This window comes from Sarcophilus harrisii, chromosome 5 (genome assembly GCF_902635505.1).
Source record: "Sarcophilus harrisii chromosome 5, mSarHar1.11, whole genome shotgun sequence".
NCBI lineage: Eukaryota > Metazoa > Chordata > Mammalia > Dasyuromorphia > Dasyuridae > Sarcophilus > Sarcophilus harrisii.
Window position 1 is genome coordinate 109,834,357 of NC_045430.1, and position 25,124 is coordinate 109,859,480.

General features: G+C 36.0%; 1 protein-coding gene across 2 annotated transcripts in view; it reads right to left on the reverse strand.

Annotated features, from left to right (window-relative positions):
• Positions 1–25,124, reverse strand: part of A2M (alpha-2-macroglobulin) — a 69,567-nt gene that overhangs the window by 11,797 nt on the left and 32,646 nt on the right. The window contains exons 16-29 of one of the 2 annotated variants that reach the window (XM_023504526.2): positions 24,394–24,561; positions 23,473–23,569; positions 17,887–18,028; positions 16,860–17,088; positions 15,145–15,271; positions 14,493–14,614; positions 10,268–10,319; positions 8,055–8,138; positions 7,106–7,282; positions 6,739–6,814; positions 3,912–4,068; positions 3,416–3,490; positions 2,398–2,578; positions 1,484–1,710 (exon numbers count right to left, since the gene is read on the reverse strand). In XM_023504526.2, the coding sequence (XP_023360294.1) occupies positions 1,484–1,710; positions 2,398–2,578; positions 3,416–3,490; positions 3,912–4,068; positions 6,739–6,814; positions 7,106–7,282; positions 8,055–8,138; positions 10,268–10,319; positions 14,493–14,614; positions 15,145–15,271; positions 16,860–17,088; positions 17,887–18,028; positions 23,473–23,569; positions 24,394–24,561 (1,914 nt within the window). Of the gene's footprint in view, positions 1–1,483; positions 1,711–2,397; positions 2,579–3,415; positions 3,491–3,911; positions 4,069–6,738; positions 6,815–7,105; positions 7,283–8,054; positions 8,139–10,267; positions 10,320–14,492; positions 14,615–15,144; positions 15,272–16,859; positions 17,089–17,886; positions 18,032–23,472; positions 23,570–24,393; positions 24,562–25,124 lie in introns of both variants that reach the window. The other variant, XM_012550705.3, reaches the window with a different exon arrangement.

Genomic DNA, 25,124 nt, shown 5'->3' on the forward strand with positions numbered 1-25,124 from the left:
ATTTTCTGCGGGAAGTTTTCCCCAGTCCTCCAGCTACTAATGCCTTCCTTCTGAGAATGCCTTCCATCTACTCTATATTTTGAATGCCCATGAGATCTTTGAAGTCAAGAGTAGCTTTCAGCCTTTCTTTGTACCCCCATATCCTAGCACAATGCTTGCCATAGAATAAAAGTATAAAAGTGCCTATTGACTGACTGTTTGATGCCAACCAACTGTTTAACAAATATTATCTACCCAAATTTTTATTAAGACACTGTACTATATACTATATTAAAAGATATATATGGCCTTGGCTGCTAATTGCTCTTGACACTGACATATTCATGGGCTGGGGATGTACTCCCACAGCCCTCTATTTGCTACAGCCATTAAAAATTTTCCAAGGAGAAAGAGACAAGGCATTCAAAATTATGCCAAGTGGATAGGGAAAGTACTTTATAAATTACAAGGCAAGTCCCTATAAAATATAGGGAAAATATAAGGAAGGGAAGCTTCAGAGAATGTAATTTGAAAGAAGCTTTAGAAAAAGAGAATGAATGGAAAGAGTCAATTATATGGTCTATCCTAAGATGAATTCTTTTAAACAATTTGGTTGAATGGCTTATATGGAAATACATTTTGCATGATTGTACATATATAACCTATATCAAATTGCTTACTATTTCAGGGAGCATGGATGGGAGGAGAAAGAGAATTTTTAACTCATTTTTTAAAAAAAAAAGTGAATGTTAAAAATTGTTTTTACATGTAATTGGGAAAAGTTAAATATTTTTAAAAAGCTAAAAAAAAAGGAATTTGAGATTTTTGAGTTTCATTTCCTTATAGAGGAAACTACTGTTGGGATTCTTGAAAGTATTCATCCTAGGCCCATGGTGACATGAAATCATTTATTAAGTTATAAGGAAATAATTATATAGGAGCATTACAGAACAGGAAGTGGATCACCATATGGGTTTTTGATCAGTTTCTCCTTTTCCCTCAAAACTTTTTATCACCACTCTTGGCTCCTCTCAACAATGCAAGGATTCAAGGCAATTCCAATAGACTTGGGATGGAAAATGCTAATTGTATCAAGAGAGAACTGTGGAGATGGAAAGTGGATTGAAGCATAGTATTTTCACCTTTTTGTTTGTTTTTTCTTTTTTCATGTTTTTTTTCTTTTTGCACAACATGACAAGTATGAAAATATGTTTAAAAAGGATTGCACACATTTAACCTATATCAGATTGTTTGCTGTCCTAGGGAAGCTAATAGTAAAGAAGGAAGGGAGAAAAATTTGGAACACAAAGTTATACAAATTGAAAACTATCTTCAGATGTATTTGAAAATATATAAAATCATTGAAAAAAACCTTTTTAGCACCAAAATGTCAATAGAAATAATCTTCTCATTTCATTCTGTTTCCACCATCTCCCTTCTTCTAATTACTTCTAATTACCCTTTGCTACCTGATTTGAGAACCGTGTTTAAGGCTGCCCCACACCTGAGTAGAAGAGAATCCCCCATGAGGATTCTGCTGCTTGGAGACCCAGTCCACAATTTCAGCAGCCATAGAGAGGTCTTCATCTGATGGGGTGGGAAAGGCAGTGAGGTATGCAAGGAGCACATAGGAAGTCATCTCCACTTCAGCAGAAGGAGCCAGGACGTGAAAGGAATAAGGTTCCTTTGGCACCTGAGGTCTTGTTGGGCGCTGCCAGTGGACCGACTTGTCTTTGGGTAAGAATAGAGAAGGAATTGATATCTATTAGTGTTTAATAAGAAGCAACTGCATAATCAAGCTAATTAATTAGAGCAGACCCAGACTGCAGCATGATTCTAGCTTCAGCTATAATAATCAGCTCTTATATGCTATTACTTCTTTGTTTTATGTCCAGACTCTGTAGAAGAGACAGCCAAGAATCAGTTCATAGTGGATAGAGAGCCTGGGTTCAAGTCTAATATTGGACATGTGCCGGCTGTGTGACCCTGGATAAATCACTTAATTTCTGTAGATGCTAGGCAACTCTATGAGCTTATAAGTTTCAAAAAAGAGACCAAGCTGAATTGCCAAAGGAAGCTTTTTATCAGTTCTCTTCTACACTGATGCAATTATGGTCAAAATAAAGTAAAATGATCCTAGCATGTGGGATTGTAATAATGTGATTTGGCTACTATGTGATTTCTGCGGATCCTTCCCATTGTACAAGACAAAATGTCAGGGAAAGATTTAGTATTAGAACTCTGATCTTAACATGTGTGGATTGGGTAAGTAGTCCTATTTATCTGAGAGATCCTAAAGAAAGGCTGAGGGTTTGAACCCATAGCCAAGAAGCTCTTTTTTCTTTCCAGTAGGAACAGGGAAGTAATAGAAGAAAAAAAGTAGGAATTATGATTAAAGTCCCCAAAAGAGCCTTTCACCTTTCTTCACAGCTTCTTTGTCCAATTCCAATAACACCTCTTTTCTTCTTTCTTGATTTCCTGCCAGGGCAAAGGCATAGGCCAGCAAAGCTTTGGTGTAGACATCACTCCCAGGACCCCCGTTTTGTTGCACCTTCCAGCCTGATTCCAGGCAGAAAAGGGCATTCCGGACAACAGGGTGCTATAAGAAAGAGAGAAGAGAGGTCTTAAAATACAGGGCCTGAGGATAAAAACAGAGGAAGGAGAGGACTAAAGCTTGACATGAGCCACAGAGTATAGAGAGTGCCTGAAAAAAGAACTGAACACTTAAAAAAATGTATTATTTAATAACAAGGTGCTATAAAGAAAGGTGAATAGAAGTCTTGAAATACAGGGTCTGACACTTAACACTTCCTAGCTGTGTGACCCTGGACAAGTCACTTAACCCCAATTGCCTCAATAAAATAAAAATAAAAGAAATACAAGCTCTGAGGATCAAAACAGAGGAAGAAGAGGACTAAAGCTTGACATGGGCCAAAGAGAATAGGGGGTGATTCAAAAAAGAATGGAACACTTTAAAAAATGTATTATTTAATAATTCATATATGAATGCATCAAAACTAATTTGAAAGTGAAGCAAATTAAGAAAAATTTGTTGCATACCATTCATTCATATGTATTATGAATTAATATATTTCTGAAAATCTTAAATCCTTTTAAAAAACGGCCTTATATAATACTACTTGTTTTCAGCACTCTCCCTTCCCCCTAGGTTTAGGTCAGAAACTTTATTCATTTTCTGTGAGCAAGTTGTTCATCTTTGAATAAACTATGGTTATGAGGCTTTGCAAACATTGTAATTGGGGGATGGGGGTGGTAATCAATTTAACCTATTCCTTTCCTTTCAAATCCTACAGTTCTGTCCAAAATGCTGATATTTTGGCCTTTAGTGGGGTGGGATATCATAATGCTGCTCATTCATTTTTGTGGAAGGAACTGAGTAAAATGGAATATCTCAGGGTGACGAGGGGTTACATACACCAACAAGAAGAGGTATCTCCAGCAGAGCGATGGTGATGTAGGCAGATAGTGTCAGTTCATTTTCTACCCCACCCTGTAAAGAGGAAAAAGAGAAGGATTTAACTTTCAGATATCCCAGAAGATGCCTTCTTTCCCCTTAATTGTTGCCACTTTGTCTCCTACTGCCCCATAGAAAGCCTCACTATCTAGATATACCCTTATCAGACTCAAATCTCCATTTCTTTCATGCTGAGCAATGAATAAAAAAAGCATTCATTTAGTCTTTATGTTTCAAGCACTGTGCTAATTATTGTGCATCCTAGTCCCAAAAAAGAACAAGGAAAAGGACTTTCAGCCTCCGAGTCTGCTCCTGCTGACCATGGTCAGTTCCCTCTCATTTCACCCCACAAGGTCCCATGTTCTTTCTTCAGTCACCTTTGATAGGAGCCACGTTATAAGACTAGGGGGACTCCAACCTTCCATTCATTCATTCCTGGGCCCAGGGAGCACATCACCTTAAGAGCATTGTTCAGCAGTGAACCGGAGCTCCGGAAACAGCCATTGTCTTTCTGTTTCTGTGACAGCCAAAAGAGGGCTTGGGTGATATGAGCTTCGTCTATGTAGATGTATGGCCGAGACTGCGCAAAGGACTTGATCACAAAAGCAGTCAGCCTGGTCAGAGAAAGAAATGGCAGAGGGTGAATTCTGAGAAAACAATTCCATCATCTTTTTCTGGCTCTAGACTCTGAATGATCCCATTACGTTCAAAAGAACCAGCTACTAATAGAGCTTAAAATAGGATTTCATGTTGGAGTTTCTTCTCTATTCCAAGTCCATTCCTCCTCCATTAGCCTAAAATTAACCATAATTGATTTTTTTTTTTTTTTTTTTTTGCTTTGCTGAGACAGCTGGGGATAAGTGACTTGCCCAGGGTCACACAGCCAGGAAGTATTAAGTGTATGAGGCCAGATTTGAACTCAGGTCCTACTAACTTCAGGGCTGGTGCTCCATCCACTGCACCACCTGGCTGCCTCCATAATTGAATTTTCTTAAACAATTTATGAAAGATCTACTACATGTGAGATGTTGGGTTGAGGAGAGACTAATGTAAATGATTTTTGCCCCAAAGGAATTTCCATTCTGTGAGGGAATACAACATGTACGGGGAAGTAAATATAGGATAATTGGAGGATGGAAAGGGCATATACAATTGGAGGATTGGGGGGGAGTTGACTTCTTACAAAAGAAATAAGAAAGAAGTAAACTTTGAAGGGTGATAAAGATTCTGAAAGGAAGAGAAGGAAGTTTTTACTGGCTCTCCATGTCTAGAACTCTCTCCCTCCTCATATCTGCCCCTCCTTCGAGTTTCAGAGTCTCATTTTAATGCCTTCCTTCTGAGACTTTTAACCTTTATGGGATAAACTGAGTTATCCCATACAGGAAATTATCTTGTTTGAATACAAGTGTTCTCATATTGTCTCCTCCATTAAAAGCATGAGCTCAGAGCAAAGATTATTGGGTTTTTTCTTTTTTGTTTCTGTTTTTTTCTTCTTTGTATCCCCAGCACTTACTTAGCTCAGTGCTTAGTACATAGTAAACATTTAATAAAGATTTGTTGATTTGACTTAAATTCCTGTCAAGAGATAATCTTCCAGTTCTGATTGGGTTTCATCTTCTCTCTGATTCATTCTGTGAATTCAGTCTTTGTTTCCAGGTTCTTTTTCTTATGGATATGAAGGCCCTGACGTTTTATTTTTTTCCCCAGGCTATTAAAAGAAATTTTTGCTAAATTACTAATTTGACAATTTTATCTTTTTTTCATATATTTTCAGGGTAAAAGAACTATTTCAATTATGGTATGATTTCCATATAGTATGATCTCCTCCAATACCTACCAACCTCAAAAATTTTAAACCCCTTTCTCCCTTCCTGTTGTTATTCCCTTATCCCATAATTTTCTGTTTGTTTTCTATCTTTCTACTTATTTTGTAAAATCATAGAATCCTAGAGTGGTAGGATAAATTCAAAATGTTTATTCATTTTTCACTTGAAGACCTCTAGTGGCAGAGAACTCACTACTTTTCAGGGTATAGCTTTTCTGTCCACAGCTTTTCTGGACAACTCTAATTATTAGAAAATTATGTCACGTTAAATTGAAATATTCCTCTCTAATTTCTGTTTGGTTCTAGTTCCATGAACCAAGAGTAATATTCTTGGCCAAAAACAATTTTTTACTCAAGATAGACTGGTAAAATATTCTCTGTAACAACTGATGCTTTTCTAGATTGAGCTCCTAGCATTTCTAAATGATGGACAACAATGCCTACAGTAGGGGTTCAAACTATGGCCTAAGGCCAAATTCTCTACTGTGAACTAAGAATGGTTTTTATGGTTTTTTAAATCCTGAGTTAAGGAGGATTTTTACATTTTAAAATAAAACTGTTTTAAAGTCTTAAACTTACTCTGAGTTTGGATTTAGCTTTGGGGGGTATAATTTCCCTCTTCTCAAATTATAGCGATAATAGAATTTCACAGTTGGAAGAAGTCTTGGGTCATCAAGAATACTTTATATCTGAATAGGAATCTTCTTTAATAGATTCTCAGAAGTGGCAATTCAGCCTTTGATTAAAGAATTCCTTTGATGGGGATCTCATTACCCTATCAGTCTATTTCACTTGTAGACCCCCATTGTAGTTAAGAAACTTTGTTCCTGATACCAACTTGAAATCTATCTCACTGCAACTTTTATCTGTTGGTCTAGTTCTGCCTTTTGGGATGATGTAAAATTTACCTAAACCCTCACGTTTAGGTACAGACTTTCAAACAATGGAAGACAATTATCATACCAATCTATCCCAAATTTCCTTTTCTCCAGGATTATCATCACCCATTTTCTTCACCCAATTCTTCTCTGACATGGTTTTGAATCCCCTTACTAGTGATCAGAGGTGGTCATTATCCTCTGGACATGTTCCAGCTTGTGTCAATGTGCTTCCTAAAACGGGGGGGGGGGGGGTTAGAACTAAACATAATAATTCAGATGTGGAGAAGTTAGGGAAATTTGCCATGAACTATATTGGCTTTGTTCTGGACATTATACTTCTGTTTCTGTCTGAAACTGCATAAGATTTTTTAGCTGACATCCTTCAGAGTGATTTGTGTTGAATTTGCAGTTCACTAAATTGGATTCTTTTTCATAGGAATTGTTAAAAAATTCCATTTATTTAATTATTTAATTAATATGTAACCCACAATTACTCAATTAATAATCCATCAGTGACTAAACCTTGTTATTATGTTATCATGGGACTGGGAATGATAATGGATAGCAAAACATCTTACCAGGTATTACCCTCACCGCGGCGAAAGGTACTGTAGGAGCCATCTGCGTGCTTAAAGTTTAGCTGCCTCTGGTAACCTAAAATAGAATGTTTTATCATATTCATCATCACAAATATTTTATGGTGATTCAGGTTCTTTGTTAGTGTGGGCCACACCAAAAAGAGCACTAAAGTACATAATAAAAATAATAACTAAATCTATTAAACAGGATCCCCCAAGAGTATAAAGGATTCTAGTTCCAAAAAACCTTACATGACAAGGAAAGGTTGCCATGATGCCAGCTGTTTTCCAGGGAGTTGCTAACTCAAATATATTTGTGAAGGGAAAAGCTAAGACCACAAGGGGAAGTTTCCTTTCCTTATCTTACCAGTTTGGAGGAATCCAATTGCCTTGGACTTGATCTCTGGGGTTAACTGGTTGGTTTCATTCAGATAATTCAGGACATAAATATTGGGAGCAAACCGGGCCATATTCTGCTCTCCACAGCCATAGGGCATCTTGAGGAGATTTTGTGTGTCTCTCACGGCAGATCCAAGGATGTCACCTGGTAAGTAAATGAGATGAGAAATCAGAGCCTCGAAATAAGAATATGTCTCAAAGACAAATAACTTATCTTTAAAAATTACAACTGAAAAAATGACTTACAAGTAGTTGGGAGAATTTAGGGAGGGGATGGGTCTAAGGAAAGTTAAGAGAGTGAGACAAATGAGAGAGACATAGTAGTGTAGAATCAATCCATGATTAATGATGCTGTCAAGGCTAATGGTAATTCTCCATGGAGAATTTCAGGAAAACTAGAGGTGAGGTGGAACAAGATATATCAGCTCTAAAAACTTACCAAGAGAATGCAAAAAGAAATAAGTTGGAATTTTCCTAGTCGAGATCAACATCTTTTCTGTTGACCAGATACAGAATCTCTGATACTTGTTTTTGTTATTAACTGGTTATTTTTGGACTTGATTTTGCTGTTAGTTTGAACCAGACTGCTCTTTATAGTTAGTTCTTCCTACAGGCCCACTAAGCATCATGATCAGCATTCTTGACTACCAACACCAACTTTGGTTTTACCTCTGACTATTGAACTCAATTTGTGTTTATGGTGCTTTTCCCCCCAACCCCACTTCACACCCACACTCTTCACTGGAACTTCTCCACTAAAATCTTTTTTCTACTCTCCATCGCCAAAAGAGGCTTTGGTTAGCAATCAACAAAAACTATATGGGCAGGGCAAGACACGTGAAGAAGAGGAAAATGAAGAAGGATGGTCATGAACTGATAGTTTAAATATATAATTGAAAGAGAAATGACTCACTCACCCAGAACTGTGAAATAGGCTCTGGCTGATCCTTCCACAACATTTGGTGGGAGTTTCAGGGATATTTCTTCAGACAGCTCAGTATCTTGGGAAATAAGTAAATCAGATATAAGGAAGAAAACTTCTTGTTGATATGTATATCTGTACCCGAGAAGAACCATGATTGGGGCTGGAACACTAGTCATTCACAAGTCTTAATGATATTGATAAAAATGTAGAATATGAGTCTTGAAATGAGCCTATCCTCCTATGATTCTATTCTCAAAGGCAACTAGGTGGTATAGTCAATAGAACCTTGGACCTGGAGTCAAAAAGATATGAATTCAAATTCTGCTTCTCTTATTAGCTGTGTAATCATGGACAAGTCACTTAAATGTTTACTTACCTCAGTTTTGTCATCTGAAAAATAAAGAAAATAATGGCACCTATCTATCAGCATTGTTGTGAAGAAAAAAAATATGTAAAAGACTTTGCAAACTTTAAAGAACTATATAAATGCTAGCTATTTATTATTATTATTAGACAAGGCTTTCTTGTGCAGAGCCACAAAAAGGAAACATTTCTTTCTCATTCCTTGCTTTCTTTCCTTCTTTCTTTTCCTTCCTCCTTCCCTCTTTCCTTTCCTTTATTCCTTTCCTTCCTTCCTTTCTTTTTTCTTTCTTCCTCCTTTTCTTTCTTTCTTCTTTCTTTTTTTCTTCCTCCCTCCCTCCCTCCCTTCTTTCCTTCCTTCCTCTCTCTCCCTCCCTCCCTCTTCTTTCTTTCTTTTTCTTTTTCTCTTTCATTCTTCTTATTCTTGTTCTTCTTCCTCTTCATGTTCTTTTTATTCTTCTTGTTGCTCTTCCTTCCTTCCTTTTTCTTTCTCTCTTTTCTTTTTTCTCTTTCTTTCTTCTTCTTGTTCTTGTTATTCTTGTTCTTGTTTTTCTTTTCCCTCTTCCTTCCTCCTTCTCCTCTTCCTCTCCCTGTCCTCTTTTCTCCCCTCACTTAACCCATGTTCCTACCCACCCCTCTCCCAAATAATGGTGTCTCTGTAGCCCACTGTCATGCCTTCTACTTCAGTAAACTCATCAGATTTCATTGATAAAGCGGGGCACCATTTTGATAAGAATCTTTTAAAGATGAAAAAAACAGAATTTGAATACTATTGATAATAATATTTCTTCCACTACTACTTCAATCTTTCTAAATTTAATAAAATTTGAAAGGTAGAAAATTTATCTCATATGTCACATGTTCTTTAGGCTTACTTTCTGCATTCTAAAGCCTATGTTAACTTTTTAAAAATAGCAACAGAAAAGAATCAATGTTAGTGTGCCATCTGTATTAGGAGAGACCATCTACCCTAATTCCCTTATTCTGTTATGTTAAAAATTTACCAATAACAAAATACTTATTTTAAAATAGAAAATCATCAAAGAAATGAGAAATAATAGTGAGTTTTTTAGTTGTGTCCAACTCTTCAAACCCCATTTGGGATTAGACCTACCAGAGTGGTTTGCATTTCCTTCTCCAGTTCAGTTTACAAATGAGAAAACTGAGGCAAATAAGGTTAAATGACTTGATCAGGGTCCCAAATCTAGTAAGTGTCTCAGGCCACATTTGAACTCAGGAAGATGTGTCTTCCTGCTTCCAAGCCAAGTACCCTACCCACTGTGCCACCCAGCTGCCTGAAATAAGAATAGGAAGGGTAATAACTCATATTTATAAGAATATGTTAAGATTTCCCAATCTTTTAACACCACAATTCTATGAGGTCTATAGTATAAATATTATTATTTGCATTAGATATACCATTATACATAATTCATATCATTACAGAATTTATTTGCGTAAAAATTATCCTAACATGCATACAAAACATGTTGCATCAGTGAAAAAATTATGCTCAAAGATGGCAATGATTTATCTCATAAAAATCTGAGCCAGGATTCAAGCACAGACCTCTTGATCCAAAGTCAGCACACTTTCCCCCACCATTTGTCATTAGCCTTTCAGCCCCTTTTCCATTGACTAATACAGCAACGTGTCTATAGAAGTCATAGAGTAAATACTAACAGTGCTGATGGTGAATGTTCTGATACCTTGTTCTGCAGGTTAGTTAAGAACAAACTTGAATTACTTTCCTTAAGGGATTAGGGTAAGATGATGGCTTTTTACATTGCCCCACAAATCATCCCCCTTCTCTCAAGGTCACTGTAATGCAATTTTGGCTCTTACTTTTTGGACAAAGCATGGAGTTGAAAGCCTCCTCCTTTTCGATCCCTTCAGGCTGTGGGATGAAAAAAAAAAAAAAAAAAACAAAAACAAAAGAAAGGAATGAGATTTCAATGAAGAAAAAATATAAGACAGTGATATAAAGGAGGGAACTTTTGCTTGTTACAGTGCTCATCAGTTGGTCAACTATTCCTATTAGATCCTGGTTACTGGTCCGTTACCTAGATGGGTTTTTGAGGTTCTCTATTGCCTCCAGGATCAAATAAAAAATTCCTGTGTGACTTTTAGAGCCCCTATAACATGACCCCTTCCTATCTTTCTAGTTTTCTTACACTTCACACCTCCCAGCCCATTCCCACATGTTCTATGATTCGGGACACCGGGACACCGATCTCTTTGCCATTCTTTAGATAAAATGCTCCAAATCCTGACTTCAGGAATTTTTCACTAGCTGTCCTCCAAACCAGGAAAGCTCTCCTTTCTAATCTCTTTTTCCTAGCTTTCCTTTAAATCACTGCCAAATTCCCGTTTTATTGTTGTTGTTGTTGTTTTACAAATCCTTAATCTTAGTTCCTTCCATCTGAGACTATGCCAAATTTATTCTATATAGATCTTGTTTACACACAGTCATTTCCATGTTGTCTCTCCCTTCCACAGCTCCTTACACAGTAACATCTCTGAAAGCAGAAATTGTCTTTGTCTTCCTCTATATTCTTGGCATACGGTAAGTACTTAATAAATGTTTGTGAACTGACTGAGGAAATGCTCCTTCTCCAATTCTGGGAAGTAGTATCAAAGGAGATTCATTCTTTTTATCATTTTGTTAGCTCTGAGCAATGAGGAGAAAGGAAAGGAAGGGAAAAGGATAAAAAAAACATGGAGAAATAGTGAATGAGGACAAAGAAAATTAATAAGCTCTAAATAAACCTGGACCAATATTTAGTCTGTGAAAAAATAATAACTTAAAGGCAAGAAATAAACAAACTTTTTATTCACTATTGGGAAATTTCTCTCATGATAGTTTTTCACTTGTGTCATACATTGGTAAAGTATAAATAGCATTCTGGAAAATGCTGGAAAAACTTAGAAATCATCAAATTACATACAGTCCATTCTGTTAAGCCTATATCTGACCAACAATCCCTTTGACAACATTTCCAAAAAGTCCTCAAGCAGTGTTTTACTTAGTAGTCAGCAAGATGGCACAGTGATTAAAGTGGGAGATACGGAGTTAAAAGATCTAAGTTTAAATCTACCTTTATGGGAGTCTATCTACACAAGTCACTTAATCTCTCTCAACTTCAGTTTCCTTATCTGTAAAGGATAACAACAGCATCTACCTTCCCAGGGATGTTGTGAGGATCAAATAAAATAATTTATAATATTTGTAAGTAATAATTTGAAATATTTGTAAAGCAGTTTGCAAACCAAGTGCAAGATGAATGTTATCTATTATTATTACTTAAAGATCTTTAATGTGGAGAAAACCACTACTTCCAGAGATAATTCATTCCACTGTTGGGTAGCTCCAAATATTAGCAATTCCATCCTCCTCCTCCATTATCAAGCCTAAATGCCTCTTTGTATTTTTTACCATTTATTCCTGATTTTTCTCTCTGGGGCCAAGCAGAATAAATCGCACTGCCTTTTAATGGGACAACCCTTCAAATAAATACTTTTTAAATACTTGAATTTGGCTATCATGTCTCAGTGTGGTCATCCCTTCTATAGGTTAAACCCACCAATTCCTCAGATGATATGATCATGAAGGGCTTTATGATCCTAGTCAAAAACCTGTGTGGTCACTATCCTTTTTGCCAGTTTTACTACTAAAATTTCACGAGTACATTGAAAATACTATTCTAGCTCTAGTATGATCACAGTGGGAATATCACTCAATATGGATACTATTCCTCTCTTACTAAAGCAGAGTTTAAATAACTTGCCCAGTTATCTAGTAAAATCTGAGGTTGGGTTTGACTCATGTTGCTGCACTCTATCCACTGCAACACCTAATTGCCCAAATCTGAAACCCAAAGATTTTTTAAAAAAGAAACTTTTATCAACTTTACAAATGAGGGGAGAGTTTTTTTTAAAATATTTTTAACAGCTTTTTATTTTCAAAATATATGCAAAGATAGTTTTCAACATTCACCCCTACAAAACCTTGAGTTCCAAATTTTTCTTCCTTCCTTTGCCCCACCTTCTAACCTAGACAGCAAGTAATCCAATATAGGTTAAACATATGCAATTCTTCTATATATATTTTGAGGGAAGGTTTTTTTTTTTAATGGAAGTATGTTAGTATATTGTTTGGAAAACTTTTTTTTTTAAATCAATATTATCTGAATCTACCTTGATATGATTAGAAATTAGCTACCTCAGAGATACTCCCAAGGAAGCCAGATGGTTGCAGGGAATGCTTGGATCCCACCCAGGTCTTGGGTACGCTTACATCTCAATGGATTTGGTTGCCTAGGAACTGCCCTCTCTACATAATAGCTTAACTGATACATGCAGTTGCTGAATTGCTGAGGTTACTCTTCTCAGAACTTCAATATAATGTAAACCTTGCAGAGACTGCAGAGGGAATTTTTTTCAGTTTTCTTCTCCTACCAAATGACCAAATAAATTTCTTTCTAAAACGATTTCAGATTTTGGGACTCATTCACATGACTAACAATTGTGGTGAATGGTGATGAGCTATCCCTACTGATCCCCTAAAGTAAACCTGAAATTTCCCCAAGACCATGGAGGCTGAACAATGGCAGTTTTACATATACCTACATGTCCATATTTGTACTTACTGTTAATGGTTATTGTGACAACATGAGAAAAACAATAATAATCTAGTCCTAACCTGTGAACAGTAAAATTTTGCTATCTGAGATGAAATCTTCTGGGACTATAATTTGATATTCTGAGTTTTGATTTCAGTTATGATTTAATTGGCTATATTTTGATCTGTAATGGATAATAATAATTTATTATTTTGAGGGGAAAAGTATTATATTTCTTAAGTTGTTCTTATTTATTTTCTTGGGATTTTTCTATTTAGTCAGGGTCTTAAGATCTTGTCAACTCAACTGACAATGAAGAGTTTGATGAGAAAATAGGTCTTTTTACCACAAAAATAAAAGAATTACAAGTTTGCTTATAGTGAGTTATTTTATTTGATTGTTTGGCCATTGTTTATGAAAATTATGAAATTGTACTTATTAATAAGATGCATTGAAATTATATCTTTGGGCCAACTTAACATCAGCAGACCTTAGTTTTAAAAATTTTATTTTTAGTTTAGGGTTAATAAGCAATACAATTACAAAACTCTTAATCTAAAGTAGCCAGTCTTTTTTCTGAATTGTTTGAGTGAACTACCTACCATGTATTCACTATATGAAACTTTATAATATAATTATTTTTAATTCCTAATGATTTATTTCTGCTCCAAGAGGGACTGAAATTAGAAAGGTTAAATAAGATAAGGTTTTACATATACCTATATGTCTTTATTTGTGCATATTTCATCTTAAGTACCAGTTGTCACCTGTCCAGGGACCAGATAAGTACATGAATATCAGATAATTGGTACTCATGATCAAATATGCTGATTAAATGATATTACAAGACTTTATGTTATTTAATATTGATCATCATTTGGCTTTGATGTTTAATAGAATTAATGTTTACCTTCAAGAGAGGTATGTACAAATTACAAGCTAAGTTGTATTAATACTGCCTGATGGTGAAAGTTCTTAAATGGTAGGCTAAAGAATCTGAACTTCACTCAAACACAAGATACAGAAAATCATTGAAGGGATCTGAGTAATGAGATGACCAGATCTATATAACTGGGAAGATTATTCAGGGAAGGAATCTATTACAATGACCCAGGTGAGCAGTCATAAAAACTTGTTCTAGAAATATAATTGTGAAAAAGGAGAAGAGAAAGCATTTCCTGTACCTATAATAAATAAGTGAATAGCAAAGATATTGTGATAGTTGGCACTTGACAGTCAAGTGGATGGGGGAGATGAGCAAGAGAGAGAGTGCAAAGGCACCTGATTTGTCTTAGTTATTAAAGCTGATTGATGGCTGGGCTAATTAGAACTAAGACTGAAATCATTGTCACTTCTTACTTAAAAGCTAAGTGCATTAGCAAAGGATTTGTGGCCATCCTGATGCTTTCCCTGGAATGCAACATACTCAACAGGGGTATGCTACTTACCTCCACTAACAAATCTTTGACGACTGTATCTTTCCTTCCAGCCTCAGGAACCTTAACCTCCTCATTATTACACAGTTCCTGAGATTCCACTGCCTCTGCACTTGTAGTGAAAGTGATCTTTCCTTTAAAAAAAAGAGAAAGAAATGAGCATATTTCTTATCCCCCCATATCCTCTTAATTCCCAGAGTTCTCTGCCTTGGGATTAATTTCCATAACATGATAAGACCCCTGTTATTATTAGTAATACCAATAACTCAGTATAAGGTTTCCTTTCCCACTAAGGACAGAGGTACTATAAGTACTATAATCCCATTTTATAAATGATAAAACTGGGACTAGAAGTAGTAAAAGAACTTGCTTACATATTCTAAAGTATGAACATATCTGAAGCACGGTGTACAAGTCCCAAGAGACAGAAGAACAACAAATTATTTAATATGATCCAATTATTTATACTCTCTGCAGTCTTATGAATTCCTAAACCTAACTAATCCCCCAGACTTTTATTTCTTCAACTCTCATCCCCCCCCAGACCTTTTCATTTGGCCTAGACCTAAAAGTTTTACCCCAATTTGCTCTTGGAGAATAGCAGTTGTCTTTTGCCCTAATGCTTAGCAATGTTAATTGAGCAATGGGAGGTTGAATCACTTACCTAATGATTTGGGAGTCACAACCCATGAAAATGTTTGATGTTGATTTCCACAGACACAGTGAGATCCATCAGCTTTTTCCTTGGGAACAGCCAAGAACTCAGCAGAGTCTTTCAGTAGTACTTTAACCTGACAACCAAGGGTGGACATACAGAAGAAAGCAGAGCATCAAAACCATAGAAAAATAGTCAGACTTTATTGTTACCTGTTTAATGCCTGGGGGAAGGGCTGGAGAGAGAGAGAGAGAGAGAGAGAGAGAGAGAGAGAGAGAGAGAGAGAGAGAGAATTCAGAACTCAAAATTTTAAAAAACGAAGGCTAAGAAGTATATAAATCAATAATAAAAGCTACAGGGATAAAAGAAACCTGGCCTTTTTGATTCTAAGTTCAGAGCTCCAATTACATATCCCTCTGGGCATCTTTATCAAAACAATTGTGAAAATATCTTTCAGAGCATTTCTTTGTCCATATCAGTTACTGTAGGTTACCTTCTCTTTCCTGAATCTATCCAGGAGAAAAGAAACAACCTAAAGATGTATCATATGAGCAACTAGGTGGCTAAAGCATTGAACCTAAAAAAGTCAGGAAGATCTGAGTTCAAATGCTGTCTAAGAGACTCTCTATGTGATCCTGGGCAATTTACACAGTTAGTAAAGCCAACAGAGAAAAAAGATAGAAAGATATAGAAAAATAAACAAGTAAATAGACATAGAAAAATAAGCAAATAAGTAAATAAACAAGTAGATAGATGAAGGGGTATAGAAAAATAAGCAAGTAAATAGATATAGAAAAATAAACAAAGGAAATAGATAGATATGGGAAAATAAACAATAAATAGATAATGCTGTTTGTCTCAGTTTCCCTAACTATAAAATGACATAACAACAGCACCAATCTCTCAGGGTTGTTATGAGGATAAAATGAGCATAATGAGGATAAAATGTGAAGATAAAAAAAGCACTTTTAAAGTGCTTTGTAAAACATAAAGCTTACATTATATAGATATATATAGACACTGAAATTGAGAACCTCACCAACAAAGAGAATTATGCTTGTGAGAGAGTATACCTGGTCTGGCCTATATTGCTGGAGTAGAGTACAATATGGCTCTATTGTAGAGTAGAATAGAATGGTAACTCCTGCCCAGAAAGAAAATTCTTAAGGTTTCCCTCTTTGCCTTTTTATATAAATTGTATTATAAATTATGCTAAAAGACAGTGCTTTAAAGCCTCTTTGATTTTCTTATGGCAAAAAGACAGCCATTTGTCAATAATGAGAGGCAAAAGGGAACTTCAGAAAGAGACACTGGCAAAGAGTATTCTGTAAATATACAATCAGAAGGTCTAAGTGGAGAAACTATTTGGAATTGTTACCGGATTCTATACATTTATGTAGAGTTTGAGGTTTAATATTTGTTCATTTAAAAGTATACACTTTGTTTTCCTATTTCAAAAAATATCTTTGGGGTTATTGCGGAGCCTTTGGATAGGGAGTTATATCAGGAGATATATAGAAAGTTTCCCAAAATACATCTGTGCCCTTCATGATTAGATAATCTGACAGATATTTAGCCACTTATCAATATTTTGGGAATCCCATCTGCACCCCACATTGGAGCATCACAATGTTCCCTTGACAAATACTGATTTCCAGGTTAGGCAGTTTAGGCCATTGTTCAATTCCTCCCCATCCTCCCGTTGCTCTGGAGACGTCTCTTACCCGGATGCAGTAAGCCATGTAGTTGAAGACGGTGGCCTTGAAGTTGAAGGCCTCTCCCCTAACCACAGAATAGGGCAGGGTGTAAGAAAGAAAGAAAGGCTGGAAGGCTATGAGAAAGGCTGGGGGGGAGAGACCAAGTCCCGTGTTTTCTGAAAGGCAAAATGCGCCAGCCTTCCATTTAGTGATGGTGTCAGGAACTTTCACCACCACTTCAGCCTCCCCTGCAGAGCTAGAGAGAGAATAGAGACAAGATTACCAGATTACTAGAGAAATTTAACCTTCTCCTCTAAATCTAAATCCCCATGTTGCTTAGTCCTTACATCTGAAAATCTAATTTTGTGATTAATGATTATTCTTAAATTATTCTCTGGAAAACATGGTCCCATTGGAGGAAAAGTCTACAGCTTATGACCAAATGTGGGGATCCTGACACAGCTGACTCTATACTTGCTCTTAGTGTGTCATTCACAGCAGAGCTCCTGAATTGTATGGTCAGATGTGGTCACTGGCCAGCAGAATGATCCCACCCAGGACAGATGGGCAAATTCATCCAGCTTAACTGGAACAACATGCTGACAACTGAACATGGGCTAAGAGGCACAGTACCTGACTTGGATGCTGGGAATGGGATGCAGCAGCTGGATCCAGAGAGGCAGAGGCAAAATAGACCATCTAGTACTTCTTGTTATTTATTAATGAATAATTATTCTTGCTAATTAGGTGCTAAATGCAGATCTTGTTTTGCTTTACCTAAACTACTAAACACCCAGTGCTTTCAGAGTACTCTAAATTTCAGCCTCTCTCTCTAATTTCTCTAATTCTTTAATTATAGTTCTGTCCCCAGGTCCATTTTCTGGGAGGAAGAGGCAACAAAATAATTCAGAAATGCTTATTTTAGAGTGAATCCATACAATGCTTAACTTGGATTTGTTCTGAAGTAGATTGGGAAATGAGAAAAACTGTCAATGAATTGAAAATCTAGCAAAATTCACTCCAAAAAAAAATAGTAAAAAATGAAACTACTTACCTTGTTACTATCAAGTCCCAGATCCAGGTCTCAGGGAAAACTGTTCTCACAGTCTCAGTTGGGATTACAGTTTCTTCCATAAGTAGGGCCTGTGCATGAAATCTGGGTGCAGAGCCTACTCTTGCCATACCCATAGCACCACCTACTAAAATAAAAATTTAAAAATGTTGACTAGTTATTTAATGGCTATGTCCTACTAAAAATTGTGCGAGATACAAGATTTATACAAGGTACTCCATTCAAGGACCTCAGAGTCTAGTAAGAGGAAAGGAATACAATATGATAGTTATAATACAAATGCAAATTTTATATGATATAATAAGTGATATATATACACATGTATGTATATGTGCCCATGTATACGTGTATCTATACATATGTGTATAGATAGATAGATGTGATAAGAAATACAAAACAAAGTGGATCCCAGAGCCATAGATATAGAGCTAGGAGGGATATTAGAAACCAAGTAGTCCAACTCTCTCATTTTACAGATTATACCTAGAGAAGTAAAGTGACTAACCCAAAGTCATAAACAGGCAGCAAACACTAGAAGCAAGATTTAAATTTGAGAATGAAAGGGAAATTTTATTATTATTATTATTATATCTACTTGATCAGTAGAGTCATAAAGGTTTCACGGAGGCAATAACAAGAGTTAAAATTTGAAGGATACTTGGGAGAACCTCATAATCTATAGGGGAGCCCTTACTAACTAACCATGACAATGGCAAAAATTCTTGGCAAACATATTTCTCCCTGTTTAATGCCTTGACTAATATTATTAGAAGATAGCTGAAATGAGATGATTCAAGGCAATTCCAATAGACTTCTGATAGAAAATGTCATCCATATCTAGAGAGAGCACTCTGGAGACTGAATGTGGATCAAAACATAGCATTTTCAGAGTTTTTGTTGTTGTTGTTTGCTTGTGGTTTTTTTCCTTATGTTTTTTTCCCCTTTTGATCTGATTATTCTTGTGCAGCATGACAAATATGGGAATATGTTGAAAAGAATTGCACATGTTTAACCTATATAGAATTGCTTGCTGTCGTTGAGGAGGAAGAGGAGGAGAGAAAGGGAAAAATTTGGAGCACAAGGTTTTGTAAAGATGAATGTTGAAAACTGTCTTTGCAAGTATTTGGAAAAATAAAATACTATTTTTTTAAAAAGAAGATGGTTGAACAAGATTCTCTCTCTTGTAATAGCTTTCCAAGAATCTTGTGTTTTTTGATGTTTGTATGGAAGACACCTTGCTCTAAGAAGTCATTAATAAAGCATTTATGCCTTACCAAATTAAATGCTTTTAAAAATTTTAAATGAACAATAAGTACAATTTTTAAATTTTTAATAAAATGTTTATGTTCTTTATATTTTTGAGTAGATTATGTAATGACTAAGTGAAATTTTATTATGGAATATTACATGTGAAAACCTGTTTTTTCCTGTTATTATCCCCCTTAAGGGGGGGTCCTCATTTTGCTTGAGGATGATTCTGAAAAAAAATTTAGATAGATAAAGAAGTTTTATTATATTTAAATTAAATTATAATTTCTAAGTTTATTATTTTTATTTTAGAAAAAAATTTATATAGATGAGGTAGTTTCACAGTCAAATAAATACGTGATGTTAGGAGTATTAGAATGATCATCCCACTGTCCTTGATGGTGAAAAGAGTTTCCTACAAAAAAATATGGATATCTTTTCTATTTTCTTCTATTTGTTATCTTTTATTTTCACCCTTAAACACCTCAAGATGACTTTTCTTAAATCTTACACCAGGCAATCTTTAAACTGTTTTTGCCCTTCCCTTCTTCTTTCTAGGGCTGCTAGGTGGTACCATAGTGCACAGAATGCTGTACCCGAAGTCAGGAAGAATGATCTGAGTTCAAATCTGTCCTCAGACACTAGCTGGGTGACCCTAAGAAGTCACCTAATCCTGTTTGCTTTAGTACCTCATCTGTGAAATGATCTGGAGAAGAAAATGGCAAACTTTGCCATGAAATCTTTGCCATGAAAATCCCAAATGGGGCTGTGAAGAGTTGGACGTGACTGAAACAACTGAACAATAAAACTCTGTCTAAAAAAAAAAAGTAATACTATTCTTAATATTCCATCATTCTGCTCTGTAAGAGCTTATAGTTTATATTCTAAACCTTCACTCTTCTTGGATGCCCTATCTCTCTGCTTGCCACATTAGCTAAGTATTTGCTGATTAAAATGTTTTTCACTCTCTTTTAGTGTCTTTGTTACGTTATTTGATTTACAATGGTTAATTATTATCATCAATCTCTGTGTTCCTTTTGTTCATACCTATCCTACTAGTTTTTTAGCATTGTTGACATCTAAATAGGTCAGGATGAAATTTTTAAAATTGCAGGCCATATATTTTTCTTATTTTTATCCTATTACACTGACAAGTTTGTGGTCTCATTCTATAGCATCTCCAAGATCTTGATTTAGGAATGACTGTCATGTCAGTAATGAATCATTTCCTATCTGCTAAAATGTAATCAATTTTACTTTTTGGTGTGATGCTATTTATTGCTTGTCACGTATTGTTGTCTTCTGATTATTTTCTCCCCAAAACAGCAATACGTCAAGTTTTTGTTCTCTCTCATTCCTGATTCATATTTTCTAAAATACTCATGGGCATCATGGACTGAAGTTACTATCTATCAAAGTGTATTTTAATTTGAAAGTTCTTAACAATTCTTGGCATACTTTTTCTGATTCTTAATTTTCTACAACAGATGTGTGCACATCTCATACTTATTTTCATGAAAATATTTTTGAAAATACTTAGCACGAGTACACAATTATTACATGAAATTATGTTTTATGTTGCTTTTGGACTCTCAGCAGTACCAGTTTGGTTAACTGCCACCAAAATGCACTATTGTGAATTATCTATTTATCTTAAACTTCCTTCTTTTTTTCTGGCTTCATTTATGATGAAAATGTCAAAATTGATATGCTCCTCTAGTGGTATGGCTATTCCCTAGTCATTAGACAAGGATTTCATGCTTCAAGTTTCTTTTTAGTGTAGAGGTGATTCAAATCCAGAAAACTATGAAACTGGTCACCTGCGCTTAACAAAGACTAGAATTTGAAATACAGAACCTAGATGACTGAAGTAAAGGTGGTTGTCTACAACAAGTCCACTAACGGATTTTATTCTTTTTCTTTTCCTTCTTCATTAATTTGAATGTATTCCTCAAATCTTGGGTAACTTATTTGAGAGAACCCATATCTAAGCTGAGGGTACCTTAAGGGAAGACCTGATTGTATAGACAGAAGTGGTGGAGGTAAAGAGCAAGAAGTTGATGGAAAGAGAAAAACCACTGGAACAGTCTTAGAAGAAGCGAGAGACAACAAATCAAAGGCACAAATAAAGGGGTTAGCTTGGTAAAAAAGCAGGGCTATCTCTTATGTGTTTAGAGGAGAGTGCCTGATGATAAGTTTTAAGGAGAGAAGAATAGCCTCAAACTTCTAAGTAAAGAGTCTAAAGGGCTGGATATGGCATCAGCAGGGACCAAGTTCAAATCCAGCCAAAGACACTTCTTAGGTGTGTAACTTGAGACAAATCATTTAAGCTTCAGTTTCCTTTTTTAAAAAATAGGAATAAATATCTGATATTAGTGAGTAACAGGAGAATTATTGAGGGGTGATCTGAGAGAAGAAAAGTTTGGGAGAGTGGGAAAACAGTGAAATGTTTGGGAAATGACATAGGGAGACAAGTATTTAAAATAGTCAGGGTTCCCTATAAAGAATGAAATCACTCTGAATTTTCTTGCCAAGATCAGCAACTAAGCATTTCCACGGACTTACAGCATGAAAAGTAAGATAATAGGCTCATATATTAGGGGATAAAAGGGAGTTTAGAGGACATCTTTCTCAACTCTGTTATTTTAAAACGGAGAAAAAAAAGTGATTTTCTCAAAGTCGCATGTAGGTTATAAATTGTACAGTCAGAATTCAAACCCAAGTGTTCTGACTCCTCCAGAATTCTTTTTTTACTATACTATGATGTGTGTGTGTGTGTGTGTGTGTGTGTGGTCATTATCCTTTATGAAAAAGTCATTGTTATGGACAGGTTTATTCTTATTCTCTCTCTTCCTTTCCTCCCTCTAGTTTCTTTCTTAGTGTCTCTGTCTCTCTCTGTCTCTCTATCTCTCTGTCTCTCTGTCTCTCTCTTTCTCTCTCCCTTCCCCTCCACTTCCCTCCCCTATGTCTTCCTCCCTTTCTATCTCTGTTTCTTTTTGTCTCTGTTTCTCTGTCTCACTGTCTCTGTATATGTGTCTTTCCTTTCCCTCCCTTTCCCCCCATTTCTGTCTCTCCTCCCCCTGCATCTCTGTCTGTCTTTCTGTGTGTCTCTCTGTCTCCCATCCCCCTCTCTTTCCCCCATATCTCTCTCTGTCTCTGTTTCTATCTCTGTCTCTTTCTGCCCCTTTCCCCCCCTCTCCCTCTCCCTCTCTCTGTCTTTCCCTCCCTCATTCTCTCCCTCCCTTATTCTTTCTCTCTGGTGAAGTCTCTCTCTCTCTCTCTCTTTCTCTCTCTCTCTCTTTCACTCTCTCACTCTCTCCCTCCCTCCCTCCCCTCTGTCTTCCTCCCTTTCTCTCTCTGTCTTGCATCCCCTTCCCTTTCCCCAATCTCTCTGTCTCTCTATCTCTCTGTGTTTGTATCTCTGTCTCTCTTTCTGCCCCTTTCCCCCTTCTCTCTCCATTTCTCTGTCTCTGTCTCGCTCTTTCTCTTTCTGTCCCTTTCCCCCTCTCTCCTTCCCTCTCTGTCTCTCTCTCTCTCCTAAAATGTAGGCACTAGGAAAACATTGAAAAGTAGAAGAGGTGATAGAAAATAAAGTTCATTCTTAGTAACAAAGCAGTAACAAGAAGCAGCCATCTCACAGAGAGGCAGTGGCCAAGTAAGTGTAAATGCTAGTTATTCTGTAAATAATGAAAAGTCAAAATGCATTACTTTTCTTGTTCCCATCTTCATTTACTTTCTTTTCCTACTCTTAAATTTTTTTGCAGGTCACACGTTCCTTTGCACTAATGGCTATTTAATAAGCAACTAGATAGTGCAGTAGATTAAGTGCTGAATAAGGAGATCCTGAGTTCATATCCAATCTCAGATACTAGTTGTATGAATTTGGGCAATTCATTTAAATCTCACTTTCCTCATCTGTAAAATGGGGGTAATAATACCTTCCTTTCAAGGTTGGTGTGAGGATCAAGTGAGATAATATTTGTAAAGTATTTTGAAAACCTCAAAGTGCTATGCAATTGGCTATTGTTATTGGCAGATTATACCTAGAAAGAATAATTTAGTTTCTTAGAATCTTAGTTTTCTTCTCTGTAAAATGATTGCTTTGATGGTCTCTGAGGTTCTTTCCAGCTCTAGAACTAGGATCTTATGATACTCTTGGAAGAATGATAAAATAGAAAAATTTACTCAATACTTACCTTTCTGGGCCATCTTCTGAATCATTTTCTTATCATATTTCCAAATCACCATGAGAGAAATAGTTCTATATGATATATCACATATTTTTTCAACTCAAAACAAATAATACATTTGTTGTTTTACCTGAGTATGAATATTGCAAATTTTGTGGTGGAGGAAATGAGGGGCATAAATAAGGCTTCTGGACCTGTGTATTAGTAAATACCATCAAGCCCATTTCCTGGAAAGAAAGTTGAAAATGCATCAATTCACAAACATTATTGACGCCCATTAAATTTATTTTGATAGCAACTGTTATGGCTGATGTTTCTCTCATATTTATTTCCTCTATTGCTAATAAGTCTCAGAACTAAAAGCACTATGTAAATCAGAAAGTCCTCCTTAAATGTCACCCTTTCTCATTACTATAAACAGACATATAACTCAGGCACAAATGCAAGGAAATATTGGCTCAAGAGCCAAGTTATTAATATAAGCCATAGATGCACCATGCCCTCACTCCTTCCAGACTCCTCACAGACCACAGAGAGAATATTCCCTTAAAGGACCTAATGATTATTTTGGACAACAGGTACAATCAGAAGCGGAATGCAAATATCACCAGAAATATAAATAGGTTATGGTCCCTGGACTCTATAGGGGCTGAGTTACTTAGCAGCCCAGGTATTGCAAAAATATATTCAAAAGTTGACTCAGTCATGATAAATAGAAAAAACCTTCAAAATGCTGAGGAGCCTAGAATAAATAAATGAACATTATCAAGGGGATAAGACTCTTTGAGGTATTCCCTCCCTTTGCCAAAAAAGCAAAGCTTTTTAGTCCCACCTAAAGTAGCGACAGGGAAGGTTGAACTGACATAGTTCAATTAGTCCAGAATTATAATTTTGAAAGGCTAAATAGATAAATATAGAGAACAGACATGGGGTTACATTTCAGAATGCTCCTCACAGACAATTTAAACTTTGCTCTTTATCTTTTGCATAATAACAATTATCCTTCAAGAATTTTATAATCAAGTATGTGAATAGGAAAAAGGGACTTTACTTTGAGGAAGTTATAAGTATCATCCTCTTCACTATTTGACACAGGGGAGTAAGTAATTCCATTAACAAAAATATTCTTGAAAGAGATACATCCTCCAGTATCTTCATTTTGCACCATCAGATCCTCAGGGAATCCAGTAAGATCCTTCACAGATAGTTGCTCATAGAGCTATATAAGCAGAAAAAGAAAAGAGAAAGACATTTTTTAATTATTCTCTTTGAAAACTGATAGGAACATAAGTGATATATCTCCACTCTCCTCCTCCAGATGATTAAGGAGAACCACCACAATGAGCATCAACCATGCTGATGAATCTTCTAGCTTCAGACACTTAGCTGTGTGTCCCAAGAAAGTGCTTTAATCTGTCTCAGTTTCCTCAGTTGTAAAATGGGAATAATAACAGCAGGGTTTTGATGATCAAAAGATGCTCTTGTTGTTGTTCTTATTGCTACTATCCTTTCATTAGCATTGAGCTTACCTGGGGCACTATTGTTTTTGTTGCCCTCATTTGGGGTTTTCTTGGCAAGAATACTGGAAGGATTTGACATTTCATTCTCTAACTCATTTTACAGATGAGGAATGAGGCAAATTGTGTTAAGTGATTTGCCCAGAATCACACAGTTAAGTTAAGTGATTAACTCAGATTTGAACTCAGGAAGATGGGTCAATAAAAGAATTAAAAATATCAGGGGTCAAGTGCCACAGGAAACTCTGGTAATGGGTTCAACTTT